This window comes from Sarcophilus harrisii, chromosome X (assembly GCF_902635505.1).
Source record: "Sarcophilus harrisii chromosome X, mSarHar1.11, whole genome shotgun sequence".
Lineage (NCBI taxonomy): Eukaryota > Metazoa > Chordata > Mammalia > Dasyuromorphia > Dasyuridae > Sarcophilus > Sarcophilus harrisii.
The window spans coordinates 42,829,157-42,854,285 of record NC_045432.1 but is presented as its reverse complement, the minus strand read 5'-3'; the positions used below and the strand labels follow the sequence as shown (position 1 = coordinate 42,854,285).

The following is a 25,129-nucleotide window of genomic DNA, read 5'->3' as shown; positions in this document are numbered from 1 at the left end:
GAACTTAATCTCTCAGTATCTAGGCAACTCTCAAAGATTAGACCTGCATGGGTCGAGGGTTTTCTCTTCCAGATATTTCCTCATTTATGTATCAATGTAATCACTCATCTAATCTATATCAATGAAGGTACAGGTCTCCGTCTATCCTAATGTGTCAGGTGCTATGTTCAATTTACAAAGCCCTAAATGGGGCAGTTCCTGCCCTCAAGGAATTACCACATTTTTTTTTTAATTCTAGAAATCTTAATTTTAATTTCTGCATTTAATACCCAGTACTTTTGATCAATCTATTTGCTATCTTCTTAGAGGGTCTGGTTTGCCTAATTCATGTTCAGTTCTCGGAATGCTCTCTTCTATTAGTGGGGAAAACATAATTATTGCTTCTTGTAGTTGAGGGAGATTCGGGGCTAACTTCCCCCACTAAATAGTCAATTAGAGCCCTAGTTTTCAATTTAGTGTTTAGGGAAAATTAACAGTTTCCATAGAAACCATCTCCTTCTATGTCTCAGAATGATCCCCCCTGGAGGATTCCTAGGTGTGCAACATCCCCTCAGAGCCCAACATGCTTTGGCGTATTTACCACATTAAAAACGATTGCCCAGAAGGCTGCATAGGATGAAGGGCCTCTATTTTCTCCTTAGGCTTAGATTCTTAATTCCCATTGAGAATATTATAGGCCTGCATATCATCATGTATGCTGCCTGGCAGTTCTCCCTGATATTGCCACTTGAATATCTTGTCACCTCTTCAAGCAAGACACAGGAGAGAGAGAGAGAGAGAGAGAAAAAAAAACCTAATACTCCTTGCCTCCTTCCCCCCTCCTCCAGATGCTAGCTACTTTCCCGTGGTTTCTGACACTGTGAGCAACACTGCCATCTGCCTGGGAGCTGAGGCTTGGGATCCTGCAGTGAGCCTGGCCCTCCTCCCTTTCTGTCTTTCAGTTTAGACCGTTCCCAAAAGTCTGCTCCTTGCCTTAGCCCTTAGTGTTGCCAAAAATCACCATTTAGGGTGGGAACCAGTAAAAGCTGTTCTCGTCTTGGTGATAGTTAACTGTTATCCTTCTCTCCTGAATCCTCAGAGTCTCTGCCTCCTGATGCTGTCCCATCTAGACTTCCAGTCTGTGTCCTGACTGGGAATCCCTAGTTCCTTTCAAGGCTTGGTTCAGGAGCGATGGCTCCTCATATCCTTGGCCTATCAGCATCTCCGTCCCTTATCAGAGATTCTCCCACCGTACCCCTTTGTGTATATTTGGTGTTTACTGATCAGTTTATAATAGTATATATGATTCCCCTAGTAGAATGCAAACACCTTGAGGGCAGGAGCTGTTCTGTTTATCTTTCCCTTGTGTCCCCAGTATGGTAAACCCTTAATAAACATTTGTAGAATGAAAAGATCGGTGTTGAATTGAATTGGGTTGAATGGTTAATACAAAACAGTCCTATGACTGGCTTCTTTGGCTTTTTCATTGTCTCATCCCTTCCACGGACATCTTGTGCTTGATTGTGACATGAGGTCTTAGCCTCCATTATAGGTCACTTCATTCATCCACCATAGTCAGAAGCTCCCTTTGTGTATGTGTTTCTATCCCTCTACACCCTACGCTCATTTTTGCCACCTGCGTGCCTTTTTTGTATGGACCTTCCTTCCATATTTGTCTCCCAGCTGATGAGCTACCTTAGCTGGGCTCACCGTAGGACTTAGGTAGTCCAGAAAGTCCTCCAAGATTAAGAAATATGGCTATGGGACATGCAGAAAAACCACATAAACAGAACAACCTTCATGTCTCCTCTCCCTTGCCCTACCTAGGGTTATAGAATTATATAGTTAGGAAGGACCATTTTTAGACAATTTTTAGAGCTGGGTGGAGTCTCAGCAACTGTCTAGTCCAACTGATGTTTTCAAAAGAATACTCTCTACAACCACCTGCTGGGTAGTTTTCCAGCTTCCGCTTGAAGCCTTTCCATGAGTTATTCTTATTCAGTTACCCCTTTTTACAGATGAGGGAAACTGATCACAGAACTGTGTGATTTGGCCAAAGTCACAGAGATTTATAGTGAGACAGGGCTGAGATCTGATTCCATGTCCTCTGGCAAAGCCAGAACCTGTTACATCAGATCACATTGAGTGGGAGGAAGAAGGAGAGCCAGACAGAGGTATGGAAGGGAGAGTGAAAACAGGGAAAGAAAGAGGTGGGGGAGAGGAGGGAGAGAGAGAGAGAGAGAAAGAAAGAGCTAGGGAGGAGAAGGGGAGAAAGAGATGGATGGGGGGAGGGATAAAAAGGGCAGAAGGGAGAAGAGGGCATGGAAGGGAGAGTGGAAATGGAGAGGAAACAAAGGGGAGAGGAAGAGAGCACAGAGAAGAATAAGAGCGAAAGGAGAGAGAGAGAGGTAGGGAAGGTGAGGGGGAGATAGAGAGGGAGAGGGAAAGAGAGGTGGGAAAAGAAAGAAAACTAACTCATCCATCCTCTTTTGTTAAAATTCAGAGTTCAGAGTCCCTTTTTTTAACCTGGAGCACCCTGCAGCATTAAACAAAGATGCAATTTATTTTGAAAGTCAAGTCCAACCTCCAAAGCACTGAGAGTTTCCTCTATGGGGATAAAATTGACTTCCTGATACCAGGAGCTTTGCCTTCTGATTTTTTTTTTTGTCCCTGATCCTTTGGGGTCTATTTATTTCTTTGTTAAAATGGAAAAAAAGTTGCCTCTAAGGGTTGTTCCACATTCCAATGAACCAAGAATGGCAATTTTTCACTTTGTGTAGCACCTAGCAGAGCGCAGACAGGCCTTTCCTTTCAGCTACAACTTTCACTATGAGGAGGCGGCTAATAAATTGCTTGGAAAATTTTCATAATTCTGCACCAATCCTTCAGTTGGTTTTTGTGATTACAGTGGTGGTCACTGGTTGACTAAACCATTGAGTCAGTTCTCAATGGTGGAAGACTGTATTAACAATCAAAAAAGTCAATGGGAAGTTTTTTCCATCTTGGCAAAAACCACCATTTCTGCTTGTGATGGACCCCCCCAAAAAAAACAACCAAACAAACCAAAAAACAAATCCAAAACAAGACCATACCAGACATACAACACTCTGAGTCAGTCTGGCTGCTGCCCATGTTTCGCTTCAGGGAAACATGGCAGCCTTATCCTAAAATGACTTATTTTTTTCACGGTTATAACACTTTCCAAATTGCAGCTATTGCATCTTTAATAGAAGTACGAAGGATTGTATTTTACAATTCCAAGCGAGGCAACAGTCTGAAACTGAGCATAGCTTGGAGACAACATATGGTAGAGTAGAATAAAAAAAACACACACACACTAAATTTGGAGCCACTTAAACAAACCATTTAGCTTTTCTGGACCTCATTTCCCTTGTGTGTAAAATGCCGAGGGTGGCATATATGCTGAGCTTCCTTCCAGTGAGAAATCTAAGAGCCTGTGCTGTCCATCACTCACCTTTCTGGATCTGTTTCCTTGTGTCCAAAATGAGGGGACTGGACTAGATGAGAATTGCTGAGGTTCCATCGAGCCCTAGCTGTGTGAGCCCAATACCTTTAGTTACTGACTGTCTCTGGACCTCTAGCTTTCAAGGGAGGGGGGGTTAAACTAAATGACCATTAGATTCTTTCCACCTCAAAATCAATTTTTTCCCGTTCATGAGCCAATCGGTTGGGAGGGTGACAACCCAAAGGGACACAAAATTATTTGGATTTCTCTTCCATAACTAGCAAGTACTTAACCCCATGAAAAAAGGGACATATTTTAGTCATGATCTGCAAAATATAGGACTCTTGCCTATACCTGTTTGTTAACTAAAAATCCCTCTCTGCATTGTTATCTCACTTCCTCCACTCTACCAATGAAGCCACTGTATGATGCTGCTTACCTTACGATGTACAATATCTGCTTCACTTCGTTACCGATCCTGGCTTACAGTTTGCTGGAACAGCACATCAGCATTGATGTTCTCACCGCTGATCCCAGATTGTATATGTAAGTTGAAAATCAGTGACATTGGTGGGGAGGAGGGAGGAAGGAAGGGGAGGAGGAGGAGCTGTCCAATGTTCTAGGTGACCCAATTGAGATAATGTACAAAGGACTTTAAAGGTGAGTGGTGATGATGGCAAAAGCGATGATGGCAATGACCAGGAGGGTTGTTGGGCACTGAGTGGAGCACATGGAACATCCCGGGTTGTTTATGGATTTGCAAAGTGAGATAATTAGAAAAAGAAATGACAATTTAAGTTGGTTAAGTTGGACCACTTAAACATGTAAGAAATCTTCAGTTGGGAATTCCTAGCTCCCATCAAACTTGCAAAGTTTGGAGGTTTACAATTGCTTAGATGGCCTAGAAGGTCATTCCCAACTCAGATTTTAGGGCCCACATATCCAGTAGGTCAAAAGGAGTGCCATTGGTGTGTCCCCTGAAGGGGGACCCTCTCAAAGACCTTTTGCTTATGAACAAAAGATTTTTAGTCATTTTGATGACTGAACTCTACCTGGGCAGAATAAAGATGGTGAGAATCATTAGCCTCTAACTCACGTAATGTTCCAGAGACATTTCCCCCCCCCCTCTTAATCAGGCTCTAACTCTACAGTTTTATTGAAGAGCATAATTAATTCAGAGAGTCAAAGAAAAAAAATGGATTTGTCTTGAAATAGCTGTTTCTCCTTCTGGATGGGTAACTTGGAACTGTCCCCAGCAACTGGCCTATTATTAAATTGGATTTTTTTTATGTCAGTATTATAATGAAGGATGAAGATGTTAATCTAGAGGATTGCTGACTAGTGGGTGCCAGTTACCTCCTTTATAAAATGAAAGGTTTGGACCATTTGATCTCCACGTCTCCCTTGGAGACTGAAATCTAGGATCCCATGATCCCCAAGTAGGGCAAGAAAGAGCAAAAATTAAATTTGTAGATACTCGTTTCGAATGGGAAGAACTGGAATGGTAAACTTAGGGGCTTAGAAAAGCAGCCTCAGTTGTAGGTATTATCATAGTGCTAAAAGGGAAGTGGCAGAGATCTGATTGAATCCCTTCATATACAGAGGGAAAAACGGGTCTAGAGGAGGCCTAGGGACTTATCCAAGGTCACATGGGAAATGAGTGGCCCAGCTGGGACTTAGCCCTAGGGCTTCTGGTATTCTTGCCACTCTCTGTGGCTTGTCTTTCAAATGTTGATAACTTGCAGAAATATGGTGGTCAGTGGGTGGTAGCAGTGCTGGGAAGACGCAAGCTTCTAGTGAGGAGGAACAGGCTTATGGCTGGGGCGGGAGGGGAGCAAGCTTATGTAGCATTTATGATTGACTGCACTGCAGATCAAGTTCATGAATTTTTGAATGGTCTTGCTCCAATGTTTGCACTGTGCCTGAGATGATGCTGGAATCAGTGCTGTGTCCCAGTGACTCCCCTGCCCAGCCTGAGCTCGCTTTCTTGCTGTTTCTTCGCCATCCTCGGCAGGTCCTCCTCTCCCCACATTGCTCTATCTCCTTGCATGCCTCTTGGTATTCCAGAGGGCCCGGGATCCCTCTGCTTGCCTTTCAGGTTCATTTTCAGTGACTTAGCCACTTTGAAAAGCTCCCATCTCAAATAGGAGATGTACTTTCTTTTTTTTTCTATAAAAGCAAAATGAAACTACTGTATGGTGTTTCTTCCAAAGAACAAACAGGGTTCTTTCCCCCTACTCTTTTCTCTTGAAAATTGAGCAATGAAAGGTAGCCACAGAACCAGGATCCCACTTCTCCCATATATTGTGTGTGATCCTGGCCCAATCACCTAATTGAATTTCTCCGTGCTCCAAGCTACTCTCCAGACTTAAATTTCAATATCTGCATTGGTGGAGGGAGATTCACAGGTCTGGACTGGGGAAAAATTGATTTAGCAAGGGGAAGAAAGTCATCTCCCTGCTTACCATGCCCCTTTATTAAGTGACGTATAAATTGGCCCCTTTCTGTAAGCAGATACGCTTCCTTCCTCTTCTCACTTTTTCATCCCTTGTTGTCCTCTTCTCTTAGAGTCATAAATAACTCAAATTTCTGGAGCATCCTAAGGCTTTTAAAGCCCTTTCCTTCACAGCAGTCCTTTGATGTCGGTAATAGCACTGTAATCATTCCATTTTACAGAGGAGAGAATTGAGGTTTAAGAATTGAGGTTAATTAAGGCAGGAAGGTTTAGGTTGTATTCCCACCTAAGGTGCTTTCTCTAATGAAGGTGGTCATGTTAGGAGCACCTGCTTCCTACAGCCCTTGTGAGACTCGGATAAGAGAATGCACATGAAGAGTACTTGAGTTGGCAACCAGTGTTGTTGATGGAGCTGGTAAGAACTTCAAAGGTTGTCTGTATCTTATATCTCTTCTGGTTTTATTTTTTTGGGGGGAGACAGTCCAGGTTAAGTGACTTGTCCAGTGTCACTCAGTAAATGTCTGAGGTCACATCTGAACTCGGGTCCCCCCGATTCCAGGGCTGCTCTCTCCACTGCAGATGATGACACTCGCCCACAGGCATATAGCTAGCAAGGAGCACATTGCACCCTGATCTTCCTAAGCCTAGGGTGGCCGTGTCATAACGCCCTATCGAACTGAGAGGGACCTTAGAAAATGATCTTCTGGACCACGGTGTCAAATTCAAATAGAAATATATCTCTGCAGGCCGGTGTCTATTGACTTAGAAAACCACAAATTAACATCATCTCTGTTATTTTATTTCTTGTTAAACATCTCCCACGTACATTTTAATCTGGTTCAGGCCAGACCATACTCCTTTTACAGAGGAGGAAAATGAAGGTCAGAGATGTAAGGACACAGACCCAGCCAAATACTCTTACACTGCATCACACCTTCCTTTTCCTGGTTTTGCTCTTCATGTATATGAATTACACAGTGGAAAGACTTGGGCTTGGGATGACTTGAATTCTAATCTCCCCTCTGACAATTATTGAGTATGTGTGGGCAAACCTCACCATGCCTCAGTTTCCTCTTCTGTCAAATGATAGGATTAGGCCGAACCATTTCTAACGTCCCTCCTAGTTCTATATCCTCTCTCAATATGCTTACAAAGCCCTATCTATGACCACCTCCCTCCCTCTCCTAGAAACATTACTCTTCTTTCATCCACTGTTCCAGTCCCTGACATTAAAGTGATTGTTGGAAGCCAATCAAGAAATCATTTATTAAATGCCCACTTTGTGCCAGGCCGGTTCTAAAGTAAAAGAAAAATAAAAGAAATGTCTGGCTGTCTCTGGAGTAGTGCTTTGGATAGCATGCAGATCATCTGGGGAAATGAGAAGTACCTTTCAATTTGGGGGCAGGGACTTAACAATGTGGCTGCTCAAATTTAAGGACAGGTGACCTTGTTCTGGACTTTTTCCCCACTCTCCTGCCATCCTTCCTGGGCTGTCAGGTATAGAAGTGCCACCTGTCCCTGAGCAGCTTTTAGTTTTCTTGTTCCCAGAGGCCTCTGCCCGTGATCTTTGTGGTCATTTTGTATCATTACTTCATGAGTGTTCCCAACTGAAATAGTCTCGCTTAACACTTAACAAAAGTACTCAGTAAATATGTTGTAGTCATTCCTGAATGCTTCTAAAAAAAGAGATCATCTTTCTTTGCATGTGCAAGTAACACCTTAGGAAGCACTGATAGGAAGTAAAACATTTGGGTGACTAGATAACTTTTGAGAAATGTTGGGAAGGAATTACCACCAAAACTAAAGGCAGCATCTTGTGTGGGTCATTCTGGCTAGAATGGAAAGCACCATTTAGCATTTGGCTTTTCGTTGAGGCGTGTGAAGTAATGGAACTAATGCTAAGGTTCTAGTTGAAGGGCTTTGGTTCAAATTGTTACTGTTAAGAAAGTGAACTGTTAATAAAATTCAAACTGGTATTAGTTAAGTGACCTTGGTCAAGTTAAGTAATCTATTTGGATCTCAGTTTCTTCGATTGTTAAATGAAGCGGCTGGATCTGATGACCTCTAAGGTCCCTTTTCAGTGATCCTAAGAGAAGATTTTTGAGGGATTGAAGTATTCTCTAAATCACCTGCCATCCAATATGGCATAAAGGCCCAATGTTTCACCCCCTATATTTTCAAAGCCAACAAGAAAGACATTTTCTTAAAGAGCTGAATTTCTAGGAGAAGCTTAGATTAAAAATGAGCATTATATCGATGTCGGTTTTGTCATAACTGGAATGTTACCTTGATACCATTGGTCAAGGTATCATAAAAATGACTCAGAATGGGTACCTTTCAAGCCACCAGAGGGAGCCCTCCTGCAGTATAACCATATACCCACCTCAAGTAATTGCCCTCAGTTTGGGGTGTGCATTTCTGGTGGTGTTCCATTGGAATGGCAAGATGGGGAAAATGCTTTAACTTGCCTTCTTTCTGTACCATTTCTTGACAGGAAAATTTCCGATAACGCCAAGCTGAAGTGGGGCCCTTTCTTGTATTGGACGTTTCTCTCTGCCTTTGAAGGAACCGTGTTTTTCTTTGGTACTTACTTCCTTTATCAGGCTACAACCTTGGAAGAAAATGGAAAGGTAAAGCGTGGACTATTTATGGAACTGCTAAGTATTAAGTTGGGATGTCATCTGCTGTTCCCCCTTGCCTAAAATCACTTGTAATGGGGTGGAAGTGAGAATGCCTTTGATCAAATGTAAATGAACCATAGTATACTTTGCTCTGTGTACTTATGCCCCGAGTAGACCTTGAAGTTTACATCTAGCTCCAACCTTAATTTGGTAGCAATTTTTGTTGAAATGGTCACTGGCTCATGACCTTAAGATTTTAAAAAAAGAAAATACCTACTTTGTGGTCAAAGTTCATAATTACTATTTCTGTTTGATGAAAATATTCAGGCAATACAAATTGCCTGCTACCATCTGAGAATGTATGGTAGGAATGAGGAGAGACGTGAAGACGAAACTCATCCCTTGAACTCCATTCAGCAGCCTGTGAATTGCAGATTTCACACAGTGGGGTGGGAAGGAAGCCTTTGCCTCTCTTTGGGATGGGCTCTGGCTGGCTCTCCAGGCAACCAGAACTTGGCTATTCTACTTTCTTAGTATTGGCCTTCTCTAACCACCCCTGTGGCTGTTGGAGCATAGCGACTGACTGTCTAGCCATGACCCTGGAAGGGGAGCTCCGAGGGTTGCCAAGAAACGCTTTTCCTCAGGAGAACGAGAAGCCCCCAGCTATACCTATGAGAACTGAGTCCAGCACATCACATTCTTTGCTTTAATTATATCCTTTTGACTTTAGGGGGCCTTGTTAGAGGTGTTCACATTTATACTCTATTGAACTCAGTAATCTGCCTCCAACTGACCTTTGTAGCCTTGTTTTCACACTACTATTTCCTTTTTTTTCCCCATTCTAGCCAGACTGTACTACCAATTGTTTCCCAGTTCCTTTTCCATTTCTGTGCAGTCATCCAAGCCATTCCCTGTGCCGGAGACTGCATTTCTTCCCTGCTAGGCTTCTTGAGATCCTTCTCTCCTTGAAGCCCCAGCTTCAAGGTATAGGTCAAGCATAGGCTTTACCTCCTTGATCTGTACCCTTATTCGCAGTTCTGCCCCCTCACAATTTCTCCGAGGTACTTTGTCCGGCCTTCTCGTTTAAGCCCAGCTACCTTCATGGCCCACTTCTCTCTGTACACACTTTAAACCTTGTTCCTTGATGCCAAGTACAGAACCAGTTTTTCATATTTATATACCTAGCATCTAGCCCAAGGCCTTCCTTGTACACAGTAGGTGCTTCTTAGCGGTCTGTTGTCGAATTAATGAAAAGCTAATGTTTTCCAACAAATGCTGAGCTCTAAGACCTAATTATAAAATGGATAAATTCAGCAGATTAGAGTGACATTGTGAAGTGAGAGCCCACCATCAAACCTCACAAACTTTGGACTAATTGAAATTTGGCCATCTGAATCAGCAAACGTTCTAAATGACCGATTAATTTTCTAAAAAAGTCCAGTCTGATTATTTTGTGGTCCATGCAGAGACTCGAACTACAGCTGACAAAGTGGCCAAAGGGGTTACCACCAGACCTGCCTTAATAAAAGCATTCTAAGTATTGTTTGTAATTAGCACATTAATTGTCTGCAAATAGCCCTTGAGAAAAGAAATGTTTCCCAAATGGGTAAAAAGATCCCTGGGAGCTTGTTTGCCCTGTTCATTTGCTCAACAGAGTCTTTTTTCAGCTTGTGAAGGGGAAACTTCAGTCTGGCCTCTGTCCAAATTATTCCAAATGGATGCTGTCTTACTGCCTATGCCACAGTTCCAGTAAATGCTCATTAAAATGACCGATGAGTGCAAGAACTGCTCCCAGCAATTAATCCTGGCACCCATGCGTGATTTGATTGAATCTTTTCTCTTTTTTTTTGGCTTTTATTAACTTATTTTTGGGGGCTTTATTTAAATAAAAATCACACCTCATTTTCTTTTTGAATGCTATACATTCAGATCCCCGACCACCTCTGGTAAGCATGCACATGTCATTCATTGCTACATTTGGAATGATTCAGGCTGCTTTTCCTTCTTGTTGGGCCAACAGTCAATGGGGCTCTTGCAGCACACATGGTAGGTTGGAGTTAGAAAATAAGAAGCCCCCTCTTGTTTTATTGCTGTCATCATTGAGGAATAGAGGCCCCCAGTGGCTTTTTGGTTTTCCAGAGAATGAGTCTATCTGAATCTTTAAAGACCAAAGTCATCCAAATGACTTGTTTCCTTGAACATTACTGTAAGAGTGGGGTTTTTCCTACCTCTGTCATCTCATTGATCTAATGCTTGGGCCTCATGCAGTATGGGAGAGATTCAACAGCAGCACATAGATACGGGGTCTTCCTTGGGAACCACCAAAGGTCATACTCACATCATGAAATGTGCCTCTGCCTTTTTAGCCAAAGTGAGTGGCTCTGAGTGATTTCACTTGGTTGATGAGATACAAAATGGTACATGTAACTCTCTGATTGTTTTTTCAGGTTTTTGGGAACTGGACTTTTGGAACTACTGTTTATACAGTCTTAGTAGTCACGGTAACACTGAAGGTTAGAGCTTTAAAATTATTATCATTATTATTTTTCATTTATGTGGGGAGAATATTTTGTCCTTTTGATTTGTTCCCTAAATCGATTTTGTGATCTTCCTTTCAAAGTTGCTTGTTATTCATTAAAACCCTTTTTTCCCTGACTGCTCCCTCACATTTAGGTTTTGTCAGTGGTCCTGGTCCTTCTTTCTCAGAATGTTTCCCCTTTGGTGTGTGCGTGCGTGTGTGTTTCCTTTTTAGCACATCTTTGTACCTTGGCATTTTTGCAGATGTCACAACCTGGAATGAGAAGCAGTGTGAAATAATAGATCTCTAAGTAGTCTGGGAGTTCAGTAGCGTCTAATATTGTTACTGACACATTGGCCATGTTGTTCTGAAGAAGTCCCTTAATCTCTCAGTGATCTGGTAGCTCTCCACAGCCATAAGGTGCTGATCTACAATTGTGGAAGGAGTTTCCACACTGGGAGTTCTCTTTGCCAATGAAATTGCAGGCATAGAAGAGAGAAAAAATTGTTGTTTTTTTAAATCAGTGCTATATCCCACACTGGGAAGCTCACTTTGGCTAAAGTCTTTCATGTAAATAAGTATCAAAGTGAGCCAGATATGTCTATGCCAGAATAGGTGGTCTTGTCTCTAAGCTTCATAATCTCTCTACTACTTTATGCTGCATCCCCTTATATAATCCCCATATGTTGAATAATGTCCTTTTTCTTTTGGAATTACTACTGTTGTCACTACTCCCTCTTCTTGCCATTCCATTGAGGTTTTCTGTGTAAGCTAACCAAAAGCAGCTGAGCAAAACCAGCCAACATGACCACGTGCAATATTCCATACCTATAGTCTCCAACTTCACCAGTGAGACTCCCTTCCCTTGAGAAACACCTTCTTTCTTATCTTCTCTGCGTCCCTAGGAGGTACAGGTATTTGGCCATGTTGGTAAGGTTCTTCTAACATGGTTGTATAAATGGAGAAACTAAGACACAGATGATCAGGACTCTTACGCAAATAGCAAGATGGAAAGGAAAACCCAGGTTTTTCGATTTTTCCTGTCTCAAGAGATCTTAATCCACCTATGGGAGAGAATGTCTGTTGTATAGCTTTATGCTGAAGTCCATATGTCCAAAAGTAGGTCTACCCTATCGTGGAACTTTGGTTACATTGGGAGCCGATTTTATCTAAGCAAGGTTACTTTATATTTTTCCTTCATTGAATCTCTCCTCTCCCTTTTGTCAGCTTGCCCTGGATACCCGCTTCTGGACTTGGATCAACCACTTTGTGATTTGGGGTTCCTTAGTCTTCTATATCTTTTTCTCATTCTTTTGGGGAGGCATTATCTGGTAAGTATGCATATATTCCTAAATGATCTTGCAGATGTGCCTTTTTAATCCATACCTCTATATATATTTATATACTTAAATTACTTGCCATCCTTATAGTAGGATAGTGGGACCTCATTTTACAGATGAGGAAACTGAGGCTTAGATTGGTGAAGTGATTTAGCCAGAGTCATGCATAGGACCATAGATCTAAAGCTGGAAGGGACTTCAAAGGTCATCAAGTCCAGTCCTCTCCTTTTCCAAAAACGTAGGAGGGTAGGTAGTTGGCCAGGGTCACAAAGATAGTTAGCATCAGAGTTGAGAACTGAACTCAGATCTTCCTGACTTCACATTCAATACTCTTTAAACCTATCAAGGAATAGTATTGTCAGGTTCATAATTAATACCTGAAGTTTACATAGCAATTTATGCCTAAAAAACATTTTCCCTAGTTTGCCATATTTGATCCTCAGAGAAAGCATGTGAAGTGAGCAAAGTGAATATCATTCTTTCCGTTTTACAGATATCCTAGGCTTAGACATATTAAGTAACTCGCATATAGTTGTGTCAGTAGCAGAAGGTAAATTCAATCCTCTGATTCTAAGCCCATTATTCTTTCCACTATATCCTGAGTCCTCTTTCAATTCAACAAATATTAACTACCTACTGTGTGCCAAAGTGGAAATTTAAAGACAAAAAAATAAAATGGTACCTGACCTCAAGTAGCTTACATTCTCTACTGGAGGATATCATATGTATATATGTGTGTGGATGTACACATAGATAAATTAGTATAAACTATATCCAAAAGGTCTGTCCTTCAGCAACCCATTTCTTGAATGGGCTTCTGTGCCTTCCTTCATTTCTTCCTATCACGAATTCCTATTTTACTATGTCAAGGTCATAAAGAACCCAGCATACGGAACTCATTTGCTGAGAATATAATAGGCAAACACAGACCTCAATTTTATTTCACTATAGGCAACCATAATATCTTTAAGGAATTTTTTAGAGATCTCTTTTTTGCCAATTACATGTAAAAAAAATTTAACCATCATTTCTTTACAATTTTGAGTTCCACTTCTCTCCCACCCTCCTGTCCCTCCCCCCTCATTGAGAAGTCAAGCAGTTTGATAAAGGTTATTCATGTGCAGTCATGCAAAACATATATAGTCATGTTGGGAAAGAAAACACAGACAAAAAGAAGATGAGAAAAATAAAGAAAGCAAAAAAAAAATGCTTTGAGCTGCATTCAGACTCCCATCAGTTTTTTCTGTGAAGGTGGAGAGCATTTTTCATCATAAGTCTTTTGGAGCAGTCTTGGATCTTTATAGTGCTGGGAATCGCTATGTCATTCCCAGTTGATCATTGTACCATATTGTTATTACTGTGAACAAAAGCATAATGTTCTTAAAAAGAAAGAAATTCATGCCTTTCAACTTTGAAAACTGATCCAGGTAACATACCAGTGTAAATTAGATTAGGTGAGCAGAAAATATTTCTGGGTGCATTTGGTCCGAGATGAGAATCCTAACAAAGGCAGAGTGACTGGGGCTTTGGTCTAGGATGTCACCCTAGGACTATGCTGATGACATTTGTTAACCTTCAGAAGGTTAAAATGGTGTCACTTGGAATCCAGTTAGCAAGAACAATTAATTAAACAATAAATAATAAAGAAAAGGTGGGGGACAGTGTGGTGCATTTAGACTGGACTTGTAGCCTCTAACCCCAACTATGCGATTTAGTACCAAATTAAGTGTCTTTGAACAAGTCATTTATTTAATTTCCCAGTGTCTTGGGTTTCTTTGAGTATATGATTCAGAAGGGAAGGGGACAGGCTGTATCCAGATGTCTTCTGAAGTCCCTCTTATCTCTAGAACTGTAATCCTATGGTCTTAAGCCATCTGAACTTGCCCAGCCTAAATTTACTCATCTGAAAAATGAGAGCGATGGACTCAAAAAACTCTGGCATCCCTTTCAGCTCTAGATGTATCATACTGATGATGAGGATAATGATGAGTAGGAGGACAATGATGATGGTGGTGGTGGCGGAGGCAGCAATGGTAGCAGTAGGGTGCTCTCTCTGATTCAGCTCGTGATTTATGACCTTTGCCTCGGGCAAATTCTCTCCTATCTTTCCTCATTGACTTTCTTAAGGAAATATTGTGGCACACTATGGCTCTTTGGGTCTTGGGCTTGGCAGGGAGAAGCCCGGTGTGCATTTTGCCTGTTGCACGGAGGTTAAATGTTAGTGTTTTTGTTGCTAAGCCTAGTTAGCTCTTGATTTGTTCTTGCTGGCAATATTTACATAGCTCAGTGCTTTGACTAATAGAGCAAATTGCAATCATCTCCGTGTTGATGATGTTAAGTGAAATCCACAGAGGTTTCCAAACCCACATGTTGGCCAGGTGCCCATTTCTGGCCGTACATCATAACACACCTAGCACCGTACCTGATGGAGAGCTGGGGCTTAATAAATGTTGATCGATTGATTCTTTCTCAAATTGCTTAATTGCTTTTTGAGAGAGAGCATGGTGTAGTGAGGGCTAGATTTGGAATCAGGAAAGCTTGAATTCACTCCAACCTCTGAGGCTTACTAGTTGTGTGGCCTATGCAAATGTCTTTACCTCTTTACCTCTCAGTTTTTTCATCTGCAAATCGGAAGCGATGATACCCATACCACCCACCTTCCAGCGTCGTTTTAAGGCTCAGATTTGACAACGGAAGTGGAACAATTTTGTAAACCTCAAAGTGCTAAATTTTCGGCTGCTATGAATTCGAATTGTTTTTTCGGCCCCTAGCACAGTATGGGGAGCATCAGTGTCTGTGACTTGGCTGATTGATTTTGTTCTTTTGTTTGTCCTCCTGCTTTCCTTCCCTCATCCTCATCTTGTTGAGGCAAATATTCAGGAGAAGACATTAAATCTGGAATGAAGGAACTTGGAGAACATCTCATCCAACTCCCTCTTTTTACAGGGTATGAAGCCGAGGTTCCCAGAGTTGGGAAGGCACTGGCCTAAGGTTCTATGCTAAATTAGTCACAAACCCAGAACTAGATGGTAGTTCACCTGACTCCCAGACTGATTCCCTTGTCACAAAGCCAAGCCAAGAGGGAACAGCATACCTTGCCCATCGCTGTAGGCATAGAGGATGTGCAATCTATATTCGTTGATGGGGAAGAACCCAGAATAATCTCCTAGCTGGACATGTTTATAATAATTGTAAATGGTAATCTAAGAGATCAAGTGGAGGGGCTACATCCCCTCCGCACTAGTCTTACTCAAAGGCCAATCCAGCTAAGGTCCAAGGGGCTCATGAACAAAAGACAAACCAGGACGAAATAAAGGCTTTTGACCCTAATGACCCCTTACATCATCTACTAAGGTAATGAAGGGGGTATGATGTGCATCAGTGCAGGGACATACAGAAGATCTCATTGGTGAGAAGCAACACCGCCATGGGAAGGGTTTTAAATTTGGCACCAGAAAAACTGAGTTTGGATCCCTGTCACTTCCTTGTTTATGGGACTTCGGATATGCTCCTTGACCTCTTTGGGCCTCAATTCCCTCCTCTATAAAACAAGGTAGTTGAATAGATGACCTTTGAGGTCCCTACCAACTCTACTTCTTTGACCGACGATGAAGGGTAGAAATCTGAGAACTGTATTTGAAATATGTTCTTTTCACTTGAGACATAATTAGAAGAAGTTTTCACTGTTCTGAAAAGGGCAGTGATTTTTATTTCTAAAAGAAAGCCCAATAAGTACAGCCCTGGGAAATGAAGGTAGTAGGAAAATTAACTATACAGAAGGTCAAGGCCTAGAGTTGACAGACTCTGAAATGTATAATTATGGCATGCCCATAGCACCTGGGAAGAGCATGATTGTGAGCACTAGGGCCAAAGAAAACATTGCTTTGCTTTTTCTTTGGATTATTGTTTAGAGGTGCTTCAATATTAGGGTGGCCTGGGAAGTGGTCGGGGGAATGGTCACACAGCAGTGCAGTGGAAGATTTAAGACCCGGGATTTTATTTTTTGTGGTACTCCCTGTATGGAGGCACTTTCTCCCAAATGTGACAAATGAAAAATTCAAGGGTTATATCTGGGTAATTAATCATTTTATAAATTAAATGTAGTATTATAAATAATTTAATTTACAAATAATAAGATCTTATAAATTAAATATAGTATTATACATTTTTAAAAATTGTTAATTACTCAGAAACTATGTCTTTAGAATTTTTCATTCAGCACACAATGAAAAGCAGCGATTCATCTGTAACATATCCTGAGATGTTGGCCGGTGGCACTACGTAGTGAGGATGATTGGTTTAGGGTCACAGGCTAGTATTTGTCCAAAGCAAGACTTGAATCCTGGTCCTCTTACATCCAAGACCGATCCTCCAGTCATTTTGCCATACTTTGATATGGTCTTAGATCTGTGACCTCCTTCCTTGTACCATTGCAGATCATAACTCCTTCATGTTTTACTAACCTGGACATGCCTTGTCCCTGCCTTCATAGATCTCATCTCTATAAAAGAGGTCGTTCCATAGACTGGAGGCTTTCCCTCTCTTCTTTGAGGTCCCAAACACAATCCCAGTTATGAGAAATTGAGATGAACATCCTGCCAAACATATGGCCCACCCCCACTATTTTCATCACATATGATGAAGTGAACATATGATTGAAGTCAAGTGGTCATGCATGTCCTCAGTGTATAAACTTTTTTCAGTAATGTCAATATATTCAAGTGGGCTCACCAAAGCTCGGTCATTTGGCCAGACCCAAAACAGAGGATATCTTGGTGAGAGCTCTGGGCAGAGAACAGCTGCATTCATTTTCCTCAATTCTGAAATGTTTCTGGAAAATTCAGATAAATTCCTCCCTCTTTCTAGAGCTTGAGTTTACTTTTATTTAAAATTTTTAAAGATGATTTTTTTCACCATAAGACAGTAACATACCAGGGCAACTCATGAGGCAGCTACAGCCCTGCACTGGGAATTAGGAAGGCCCAATTTCAAATACCACTTGACAACTTCTAGCTTCTAGATCTAAGTAAATCACTTAATCTCTGTTTGTCTCAGTTTTCTTATTCAAAAAATGGGGCTAATAATGGCTCCTTCTCAAAGCTGTTGTGAGAATCAGATGATATCTATCTATCTATCTATATATATATATTTATATTTTTAAAAAGCTCTAAGCACAGTGCCTGACACATAATAGGTACTGTAGAAATACGTTTTTCTTTCCCTTCCTATTTCTTCTGTGAAGTTCAGTTTCCTTCTCTTTAAAATGGACATAAGGGGAGTGGTTGTATTTCAGGGGGTTGTGCTAAGCCTCAAATGAGAATGTCTCAAGCACCTTGCCAAAGTTCAGAGTTCGATTTAAGCAGGATTCATTTTTATTATTTTCCTCTTTTATTCTCATTTTCCTCATTTGCAATTCTCCTCACAATTCTAAGATCCCTTTGATTGCCAGATCCTGTGATATGGATGTCAAATGGTAATCAAACAAGTGATAGGCTGGGTAGTCTTTTTCAAGTCATGTCTTACTCTCCGTGACCCCCTTTGGGGTTTTTCTGGGCAGAGATAGTGGTGTGGTTTGCCATTTCCTTCTCCACCTCATCTTACAGATGGGGACACTGAGGTAGGATGAAGTGACTTGCTCAGGATCACATAACTAGTAAGTGTCGGAGACCAAATGAGTCTTCCTCTCTACTGCACTACCAAGCTGTCCAGCTCTACGTGACCGCAGTGGAATGTGCATAGAGTTTTCTTGGCAAAGATACTGGAGTGGTTTGCCATTTCCTTCTCCAGCTCATCTGGGAAGGGAAGGTACCATGATGGAGAAAGGACAGAGAAGTGCAATCAGGTAGGAAATGGAAGAGCTGACTGGCCAGAGTACCCTCCTTAAAGGAAGATTCTCTCCCACCTCCTCCCTCTCACAAGAGACTAGCACCATTAAGGAGCAAAGTGACTTGCCTTGGTTTAAACAGAATACTAGTGTCTCCTTCAAGGAGAAGATGGGGGGGGGTCATTAAAAGAACTTTGCAGTTTCCCGAAGGCAATTTCACCCAATTTTTTCTTTCTCCTCCTCCTATTTAATTCTGAGCCCATCTTCATGTCCATTTGCAGCGTCTGTCCAAGATACATCCATTGATGGATGAGCTCTATGCATTGCACATCCAACTGTATGTCATAGTTTGGACAATATACATTCTTCATCTACTCTGTTTGCATCAAGGCCTGGAACACTGCAGAATCTCCTGTATGGAATCCCTAAGTGCTCAGGGGCCTAATCAGACACATAGGAAAAATTAAAACCCAACGATAAGATAATTTAAACTTTTTTGACCCATCCACCCCCTCCATTTTTTTTAAATAACAAAAGTCTAGACAATCTCTGAGGCCGGCTATGACTTCATGATTCACTGATCTATACCAAGGAGGAAAAATGTAAAATTTTTTCTATGTATTTTTGACAATAAAACACATACTACTACTAATGTTAAAAATTGCTGATATTCCCATAGCTCTTTAAGATTGGAAGAATACTTTTTTATCATCTCAGCTGATCTTTACCCCAACCTCTGAAGGTAGTATGTTATTGCCCATTTTACAGATGAAGAAACCGAAGCAGACTCAGGTTAAGTGATTTGCCCAGGGTCACACAGCTACTAAGTGTCAGAAAGGATTTGAATTTGAATTTTCCTGATTCTAACATTCTTACCCAATGAACACTGAAATGTTGTCCAAGTATACCTAAATGCTTTATGAATATAAATAAGCTGGCAGAGTGTGACTCGAGACTCTGTGAAATCCATTGTTTAAATGTTGTCAGAGCTAATCTCTTGGGGCTCATGGGATCTTGCGCATAATATCGATTTCTGAGGCAGAGAGGCTTGATGAGGCTTGGGACATAAAGATTAATCCCTACATTTTCTGTTAGAGGCTTAGCTTTCTGAATTGGACTGAACCTCAGAGGACTTTTAGTCTAACGTCAACTACAGCTTTCTATCAAATGATCATTTTGCTGTCACCTGGAGACTTCCAGTGAAGGAAATTTTTTGTTGTTGTTATTGAGTCGTTTATGTCATGAGTATCTCTCTATGACCCCATTTGGGTTTTCTGGGCAGAGACATTGGAGTGGTTTTCTATTTCTTTCTCCAGCTCATTTTACAGATGAAACAATTGAGGCAAGTAGGGTAATGTGACTTGCCCAGGGTCACATAACTAGTAAGTATCTGAAGCTGGATTTAAAATTGTCTTCCTTACTCCAAGCCTAGTACTCTGTCCACTCTGCCACCTAACTTCCCCTTACAGTGATGGGGAACTTAGTGTGACCAAACAGCTCATCCCACTTTGAGAATCATCACACTGATAAAATGTTTTCCCTTAAAACAAAGGTTTAAATCTTGCTTTTGTAGATCAAAAACTAGAAGGGACTTTAGAGGAATCCAACTCCATCATCCAATGAGGAAACTCGGGCCAAAAGAGGTTAAGTGACACGGCAGAATTTGAATTCAGGCATTTCTGACTCCAGATCCAGTGACCCATCTACTTACTACACCACGCTTCCTCCTTTATCATTATTACTGTTTCTTGTTCTGCCCTCTAGGGCCAAGCAGAACAAATATAATACGTCTTTCGTAGGACGGGCCTTGAAAGACTCGAAGAGATCTGCCATGTCTTTCATTCCAGTTACCTCAACCACTTATCATACAATATGGTCTTTAATCCATCTCCTCCCTCCCTCCCCAGTTGCCCTCCTGGATGTGCTTCAGATTAGCGCTGTGTTTCCTGAAATGAGGAACCCATAACTGAAACCTTATACTGCGGATGTGTTCTACAAAGGCCCGACACAGTGTCATTTTCATGTGACTCCATCTGGACTGGACATGGGGCTTGTGTGATGACTAATGTTAAGCTTCCAGTTTGCTAAATTCCCAAGGTCTTTCCTCCCATAAATAGCCGAGTCTCCCCCCATTTTCTACATTTGCAATTGGCTTTTTGAATTCTAGGATACAGATCTTCACATTTATTCCTCCAAAATTTTATCTTCTTTAATTCAGTCCATTTCAAAATGAATTGAGGCCTTTTGGAGTTCTGATTCTATCATCCATTCTTTGTAGCTTCGAATTATCCCCTCATTTCATAAGCGTGCCAGTCACCTGTACCTTCATCCAAATCACTAATTACCTCAAAAAACTCACATCGGAATGGTGAATGGAACAGGAATAGAACCCTGTGGCCTTCTGTTCTAGTCTACCCATCAGGGTAGTTCCTTAATTCCCTCTCTTGGCACTTTTAAGATAAAAACAAGCTGAGAAAAATGATAGAAATATAGAGAATATGGTTCTCAGGGAAAGGTGCCCCCTTACCACCTGATGGCTCTCAGCTGTGGAGATGTGTAACAGAGGTCCGCATAATTCATTCATTCACGATCCTACAATCTGCCTAGACCTTGAGCATGATTTTAGATTAAGTCCAGTTATGGATTTAATAATACTTTTCCGATTGAGTAGCTTCTCTTTGGACAATCAGAAATGGATATATCGTATCAAACATATCCACTGGACACAGGATTTTGCCCAAGGTCAGGGCTTGTCAACATGGTTGGTAGATGCTTTCAGTTTGGAAGAGATTATCAGCTGGCTTCTGGTTTCTAGTTTCTAGAAGTTCTTACATTCTTGGGAATCATTCCTCATGCTCTTGGTAAAAAATGGGTTTTACATTTTTGAAGATGAAGCTCCAAGCCATACTTATATTAATAAAAGCAGCAGGGTCAAATGTGATCCCCGTCCTCCCAAAACCTCATCTGAATTTCTCAAGAATAAATACCTTGAAGCCTTGGTGTTCCCTAGCACTCAAAAACATTTACCGAGTGGCAGCTGCAGAGCCAAGGGCCTGGTTGTTTTCAGCTCGTAAATGTATTACCGTCATCTCCTTTCTCACAAAATATTTGACAAGTTTTTGTTTGTCTTGTTTAGTTTTATTTATTTTTTTTGGTTTTGGTTTTGATTTTTTCCCCAAAGATGGTAAAGAGGAGGTGAGTTCTTTGGACAAGTATTTACATTAATGGAGATAGTTGAGACTTTTATTAAGTTTGTTTCCTTGACATTTTTATTCCTAATGATGACATCTACTTCATTCTCCTTTTTCTTCTTCACTCCAGGCCTTTTCTCAAGCAACAAAGGATGTACTTTATATTTGCCCACATGGTGACTTCTGTATCGACGTGGCTGACAATGATTCTTCTAGTCTTTGTCAGCCTTTTCCCTGAGATTCTTATGATAGCGATTAAAAATGTCAGGAGAAGGACTCCCAAGGTAAGACCTGATCCTAATTTATACACTTATTTCTGAGCAAGGCTTCCTCTCTGCCAGGAGTGAAAGACAGTTGCTGTAGAATTACATTCATCGCTGCATGTTAAAACCCCTCCCTGCAGACCCATCGCTCCATTGCCACCTCTGCATTAACAAGTATAGTTAAAACTGGGTTCCCCGACCAGATGGTAAGTAGCCATGTTAACAGTTTTCTGTTCTGGACTTAAACAGTTCCTGGAGCCTAGGACTTCTTCTGTGTTGAATGGGGAAGCCCGAGTACCTAGCTTTGTCCTTTTGGCTGTCACCTGATAGACAATTTCCCCTTGGATTCTTTGGAAGGCTCACTCTCTGTTGGGAGGTTGGGCAATGTGGTCCTTTACAGCATCAAGCCCAAAATGTTTTATGTTTTCTCTTTGAGTAGCTTCGATTATTGGAGGCTCATAAAACGTCATTGCCCTCTGTCAGCCTAATCACTTGGTCCTGTGTTGTCTGTCATCTTTTCTGAATATCTCAAGAAAATGTTGAGAAAGGAAAAGGTAGACATGGCTAGCAGAGAAGATGTGGGCTCTTGTCCATTTTGATGACGAGCTTCATTAAACAAGGCAGAGCCATGCCTATGGGAGTTCATGTTATTAATTGGACCCCCTCACACCAAGTTTCTGGTGAACTGACAGCAGCCAGAGCAAAGGAAATGTACTGAGAAAGCAGTCTTAAGCTGTGGGCACGTGGGCCCATAGGAGACCAAACTGACTGAGCAGTCACCAAACTGATTAGGCTGAATTTTTTTTCTTCCAATTGAATTTCTATAATTGATTGGTTGTTTTTGGCATCAGGGAGACATGGGCAGAGAAATCTCTACTAGGGAAAGTAGGGCCTTAACACAATGCGCTGTCCAAGGTCTGAAAAGGCAAAACCAGAATGATGACAGAAGTATGAAGTATCCATGCTCTGACTTTAATCAGCTCCTTGTGTGTACACAGGTAATGGTAGTATTGGGTGAGGGGCAGTATGTTAATTTTCCAAGGGCACCGATGGCCCATGCTCTCCCCCTCCTTTTCTTAATCCTCCAAGGCTTTTCCCTCCATTCTGGTTTTGGTCTCCAGGATGAAGCAGTGATGTTTTAACGACCGATTCTGCTTTCTGATCAGTTGCCCACTGTTAAAAAAGCAAATGACAACAATAACAACAAAAAATGGTTCTTGATCAAACTTATTGGAGGTTTTTGTTGTTGTTATCGTTGGACTTATAATTTTATATGAGGTGACTCCCAGTGACTCTTTTCTTAATATGTTACTCTGTACTCAGTACAAGTACTCTGTGGCAGGAGTGTCAAACTCTCTGAAAAGTGTATCTTGACTTTAAAAAACCACAAATTGGCAGTATCTGTGTTGTATTTTGATTTTGTGAAACATTGCCCAATTACTGCTGAATTTGGTTCTGACTGCCCACTTTTTGGCTAGTGAATTTGACACCCATGCTGGGGTACTACAAAATTTTCCTTCTGCTCCCAGGTTAGGTAAAATAGAGGCTCCTGCCTACATATCTCCCATCCAGGAATATACTCTAAACCTCTCAAAATCACAATAAGAATGTATTAGCCTTTGAATAGAAACCCTTGTGACTTTTTCTCTAAACCTGAGCATACCCCTTTCCAAGCTATAGATGGCTCAGGAGCCCTTTCCCATGATATACTTGGGGCAATGTCTATACAGGCAAACAGCATGGCAGGGAGCTTTAGCAGAAGGTAAAAATGCTGTGATTTTTCCATGGGGCATTTACTAGACCAGATTTACTACATCATCTCCCACTCCCCAGTGTTGAGAGAGGACTCCTCTAGGCGCTTAATCTTGCTATCTGATGTCTGAAAGACAAAATTGACTTTGAGATGCTGAGTTCCTTGAAGGTTCAGAAAAGAAAGCCTTGTAGTGACCCAGCAATACTCCCCCTTTCTTTTCCTGGGAGAAAATGTAAAAGCAATTTAGATTCTTAGTGATGGGTAAAGGATAGTAAATTGCTGGGGGGCTCATGATTCTCCGCCCCCTCACCCTGTAATTCTTGCTATAAAGGTGACCCTGAGTTCTTGAAGTCTGAGTCACCAACACCTAAGCTCTGGAAGATTCTAGAAACCTAGAAAGGCTTTAAGGAAAGGGTCAGAGACTAACTGTGTGCGGGTCACCATAAGGAGGACCAGTCTTGTTCAAGTATGTAGAGACCAAAGGTTGGTCATCAAGTGATGAATTTATAAGGTGGAGGGAAAGGGTCGCAGCAACTCAGGAACTTTTTTCCAAAGCGAGTGTTGTGGTGATATTGAATTGGAGGTCCTTTACTGAGATGGGAGAGAGGGAGTGCAGTGCGCATGCTGGAGGGAGTAGCCCATACCAGGAACATTATAGAGTTTGGAGTTACTGCTATTTTGATCGAGTAACAAGTTGACCATTCTTGAGGCCTTAAATGAAGTAGTGGCCTAAAGTGAATGTTGAGGAAAGAGTGTTCTAAATATACTCCTAAATGTCACAAAGAAATCTTTATCAAGTCATGGGTTAGCAAACTGTGACCTGAGGGCCAATGCAATAAAACGTTAAAACTACAAAAGCCATTCTCAGCTTGCAGGTGGTGGGCTGAGTTGGGCTCACAGGCCCTGATTTGCCAACTCCCACACCAAGTATCAATATCCGGGGAAAATTCTTCTACCATTTCAGCCAAAGGATATAGCAAGGAGTTGGTTTGGAGCACTTCCCACTGGTCCTGGACATACATGCTCAACTTTGGCTCTATGAGGAAGGCCTCATGCTCTTACCCCTGGCCAAATCCACAGTCAGAGATTCCTGGTTGGTTCCTTGATCCCTCTGGTGGGGAGGGTGATAATCACATTCACCAGCGGACTCCTCAGGAACTTTTGTAGACCAGAGCATTTGGGTCCCTCCATGTGGTGCCAAAATACATGTACCCAGCTGGATTCCAACTTCCATTATACACAGCTTTGTCAGCATCAAGTCCCTGAGCAGGGTGGCAGGAATGCCACTGGGGCCCAAGCTAAGGCAGATAATCATTAGGGTGCCATAGAAAAGCCCACCTTCCCCACATAAGACACTTTAACTTGGCAAGTTCCATCCAAGTCACTGATTGACCGGACTAAGAAATGACCCTGGGGCTAGGTGTGCCTTAGATTCCCGTCCAAATTATAATGTTGTGAAGCTCCACTCTCACCCATCAACAGAGGGAGCATTACGAAGGAGAGAGCCGTCATCATGTTTTGTCCGAGATCCTTTGCTAAGACACGGGTTTGACTTTAAGAGGTAAGGGAAAAGTCCAACTCCTCTATTCTCCTCTTCCTCCTCCTCTTCTCCATCCCCTCACCTGGCTCACGGTGTACCCTGTTTTCTGTTTGGTATTTGGACTCTCTCATCCCTGATGACTTTTCAGCACAAGATGCCTTCTAGTCATGCCAGGGGCT

The 25,129-nt window shown here is 41.7% G+C and overlaps 1 protein-coding gene across 5 annotated transcripts in view; it reads left to right on the top strand.

Moving 5' to 3' along the window:
* ATP11C (ATPase phospholipid transporting 11C) overlaps positions 1-25,129 on the top strand; it is a 193,266-nt gene that overhangs the window by 157,066 nt on the left and 11,071 nt on the right. For 3 of the 5 annotated variants that reach the window (XM_031944856.1, XM_031944855.1, XM_031944854.1), the window contains exons 24-28: positions 3,864-3,991; positions 8,395-8,530; positions 10,969-11,034; positions 12,267-12,370; positions 21,525-21,678. In XM_031944856.1, coding sequence (XP_031800716.1) covers positions 3,864-3,991; positions 8,395-8,530; positions 10,969-11,034; positions 12,267-12,370; positions 21,525-21,678 — 588 coding nt within the window. Of the gene's footprint in view, positions 1-3,863; positions 3,992-8,394; positions 8,531-10,968; positions 11,035-12,266; positions 12,371-21,524; positions 21,679-24,892; positions 24,972-25,129 lie in introns of all 5 variants that reach the window. The other 2 variants (XM_031944858.1, XM_031944859.1) reach the window with 1 other exon arrangement.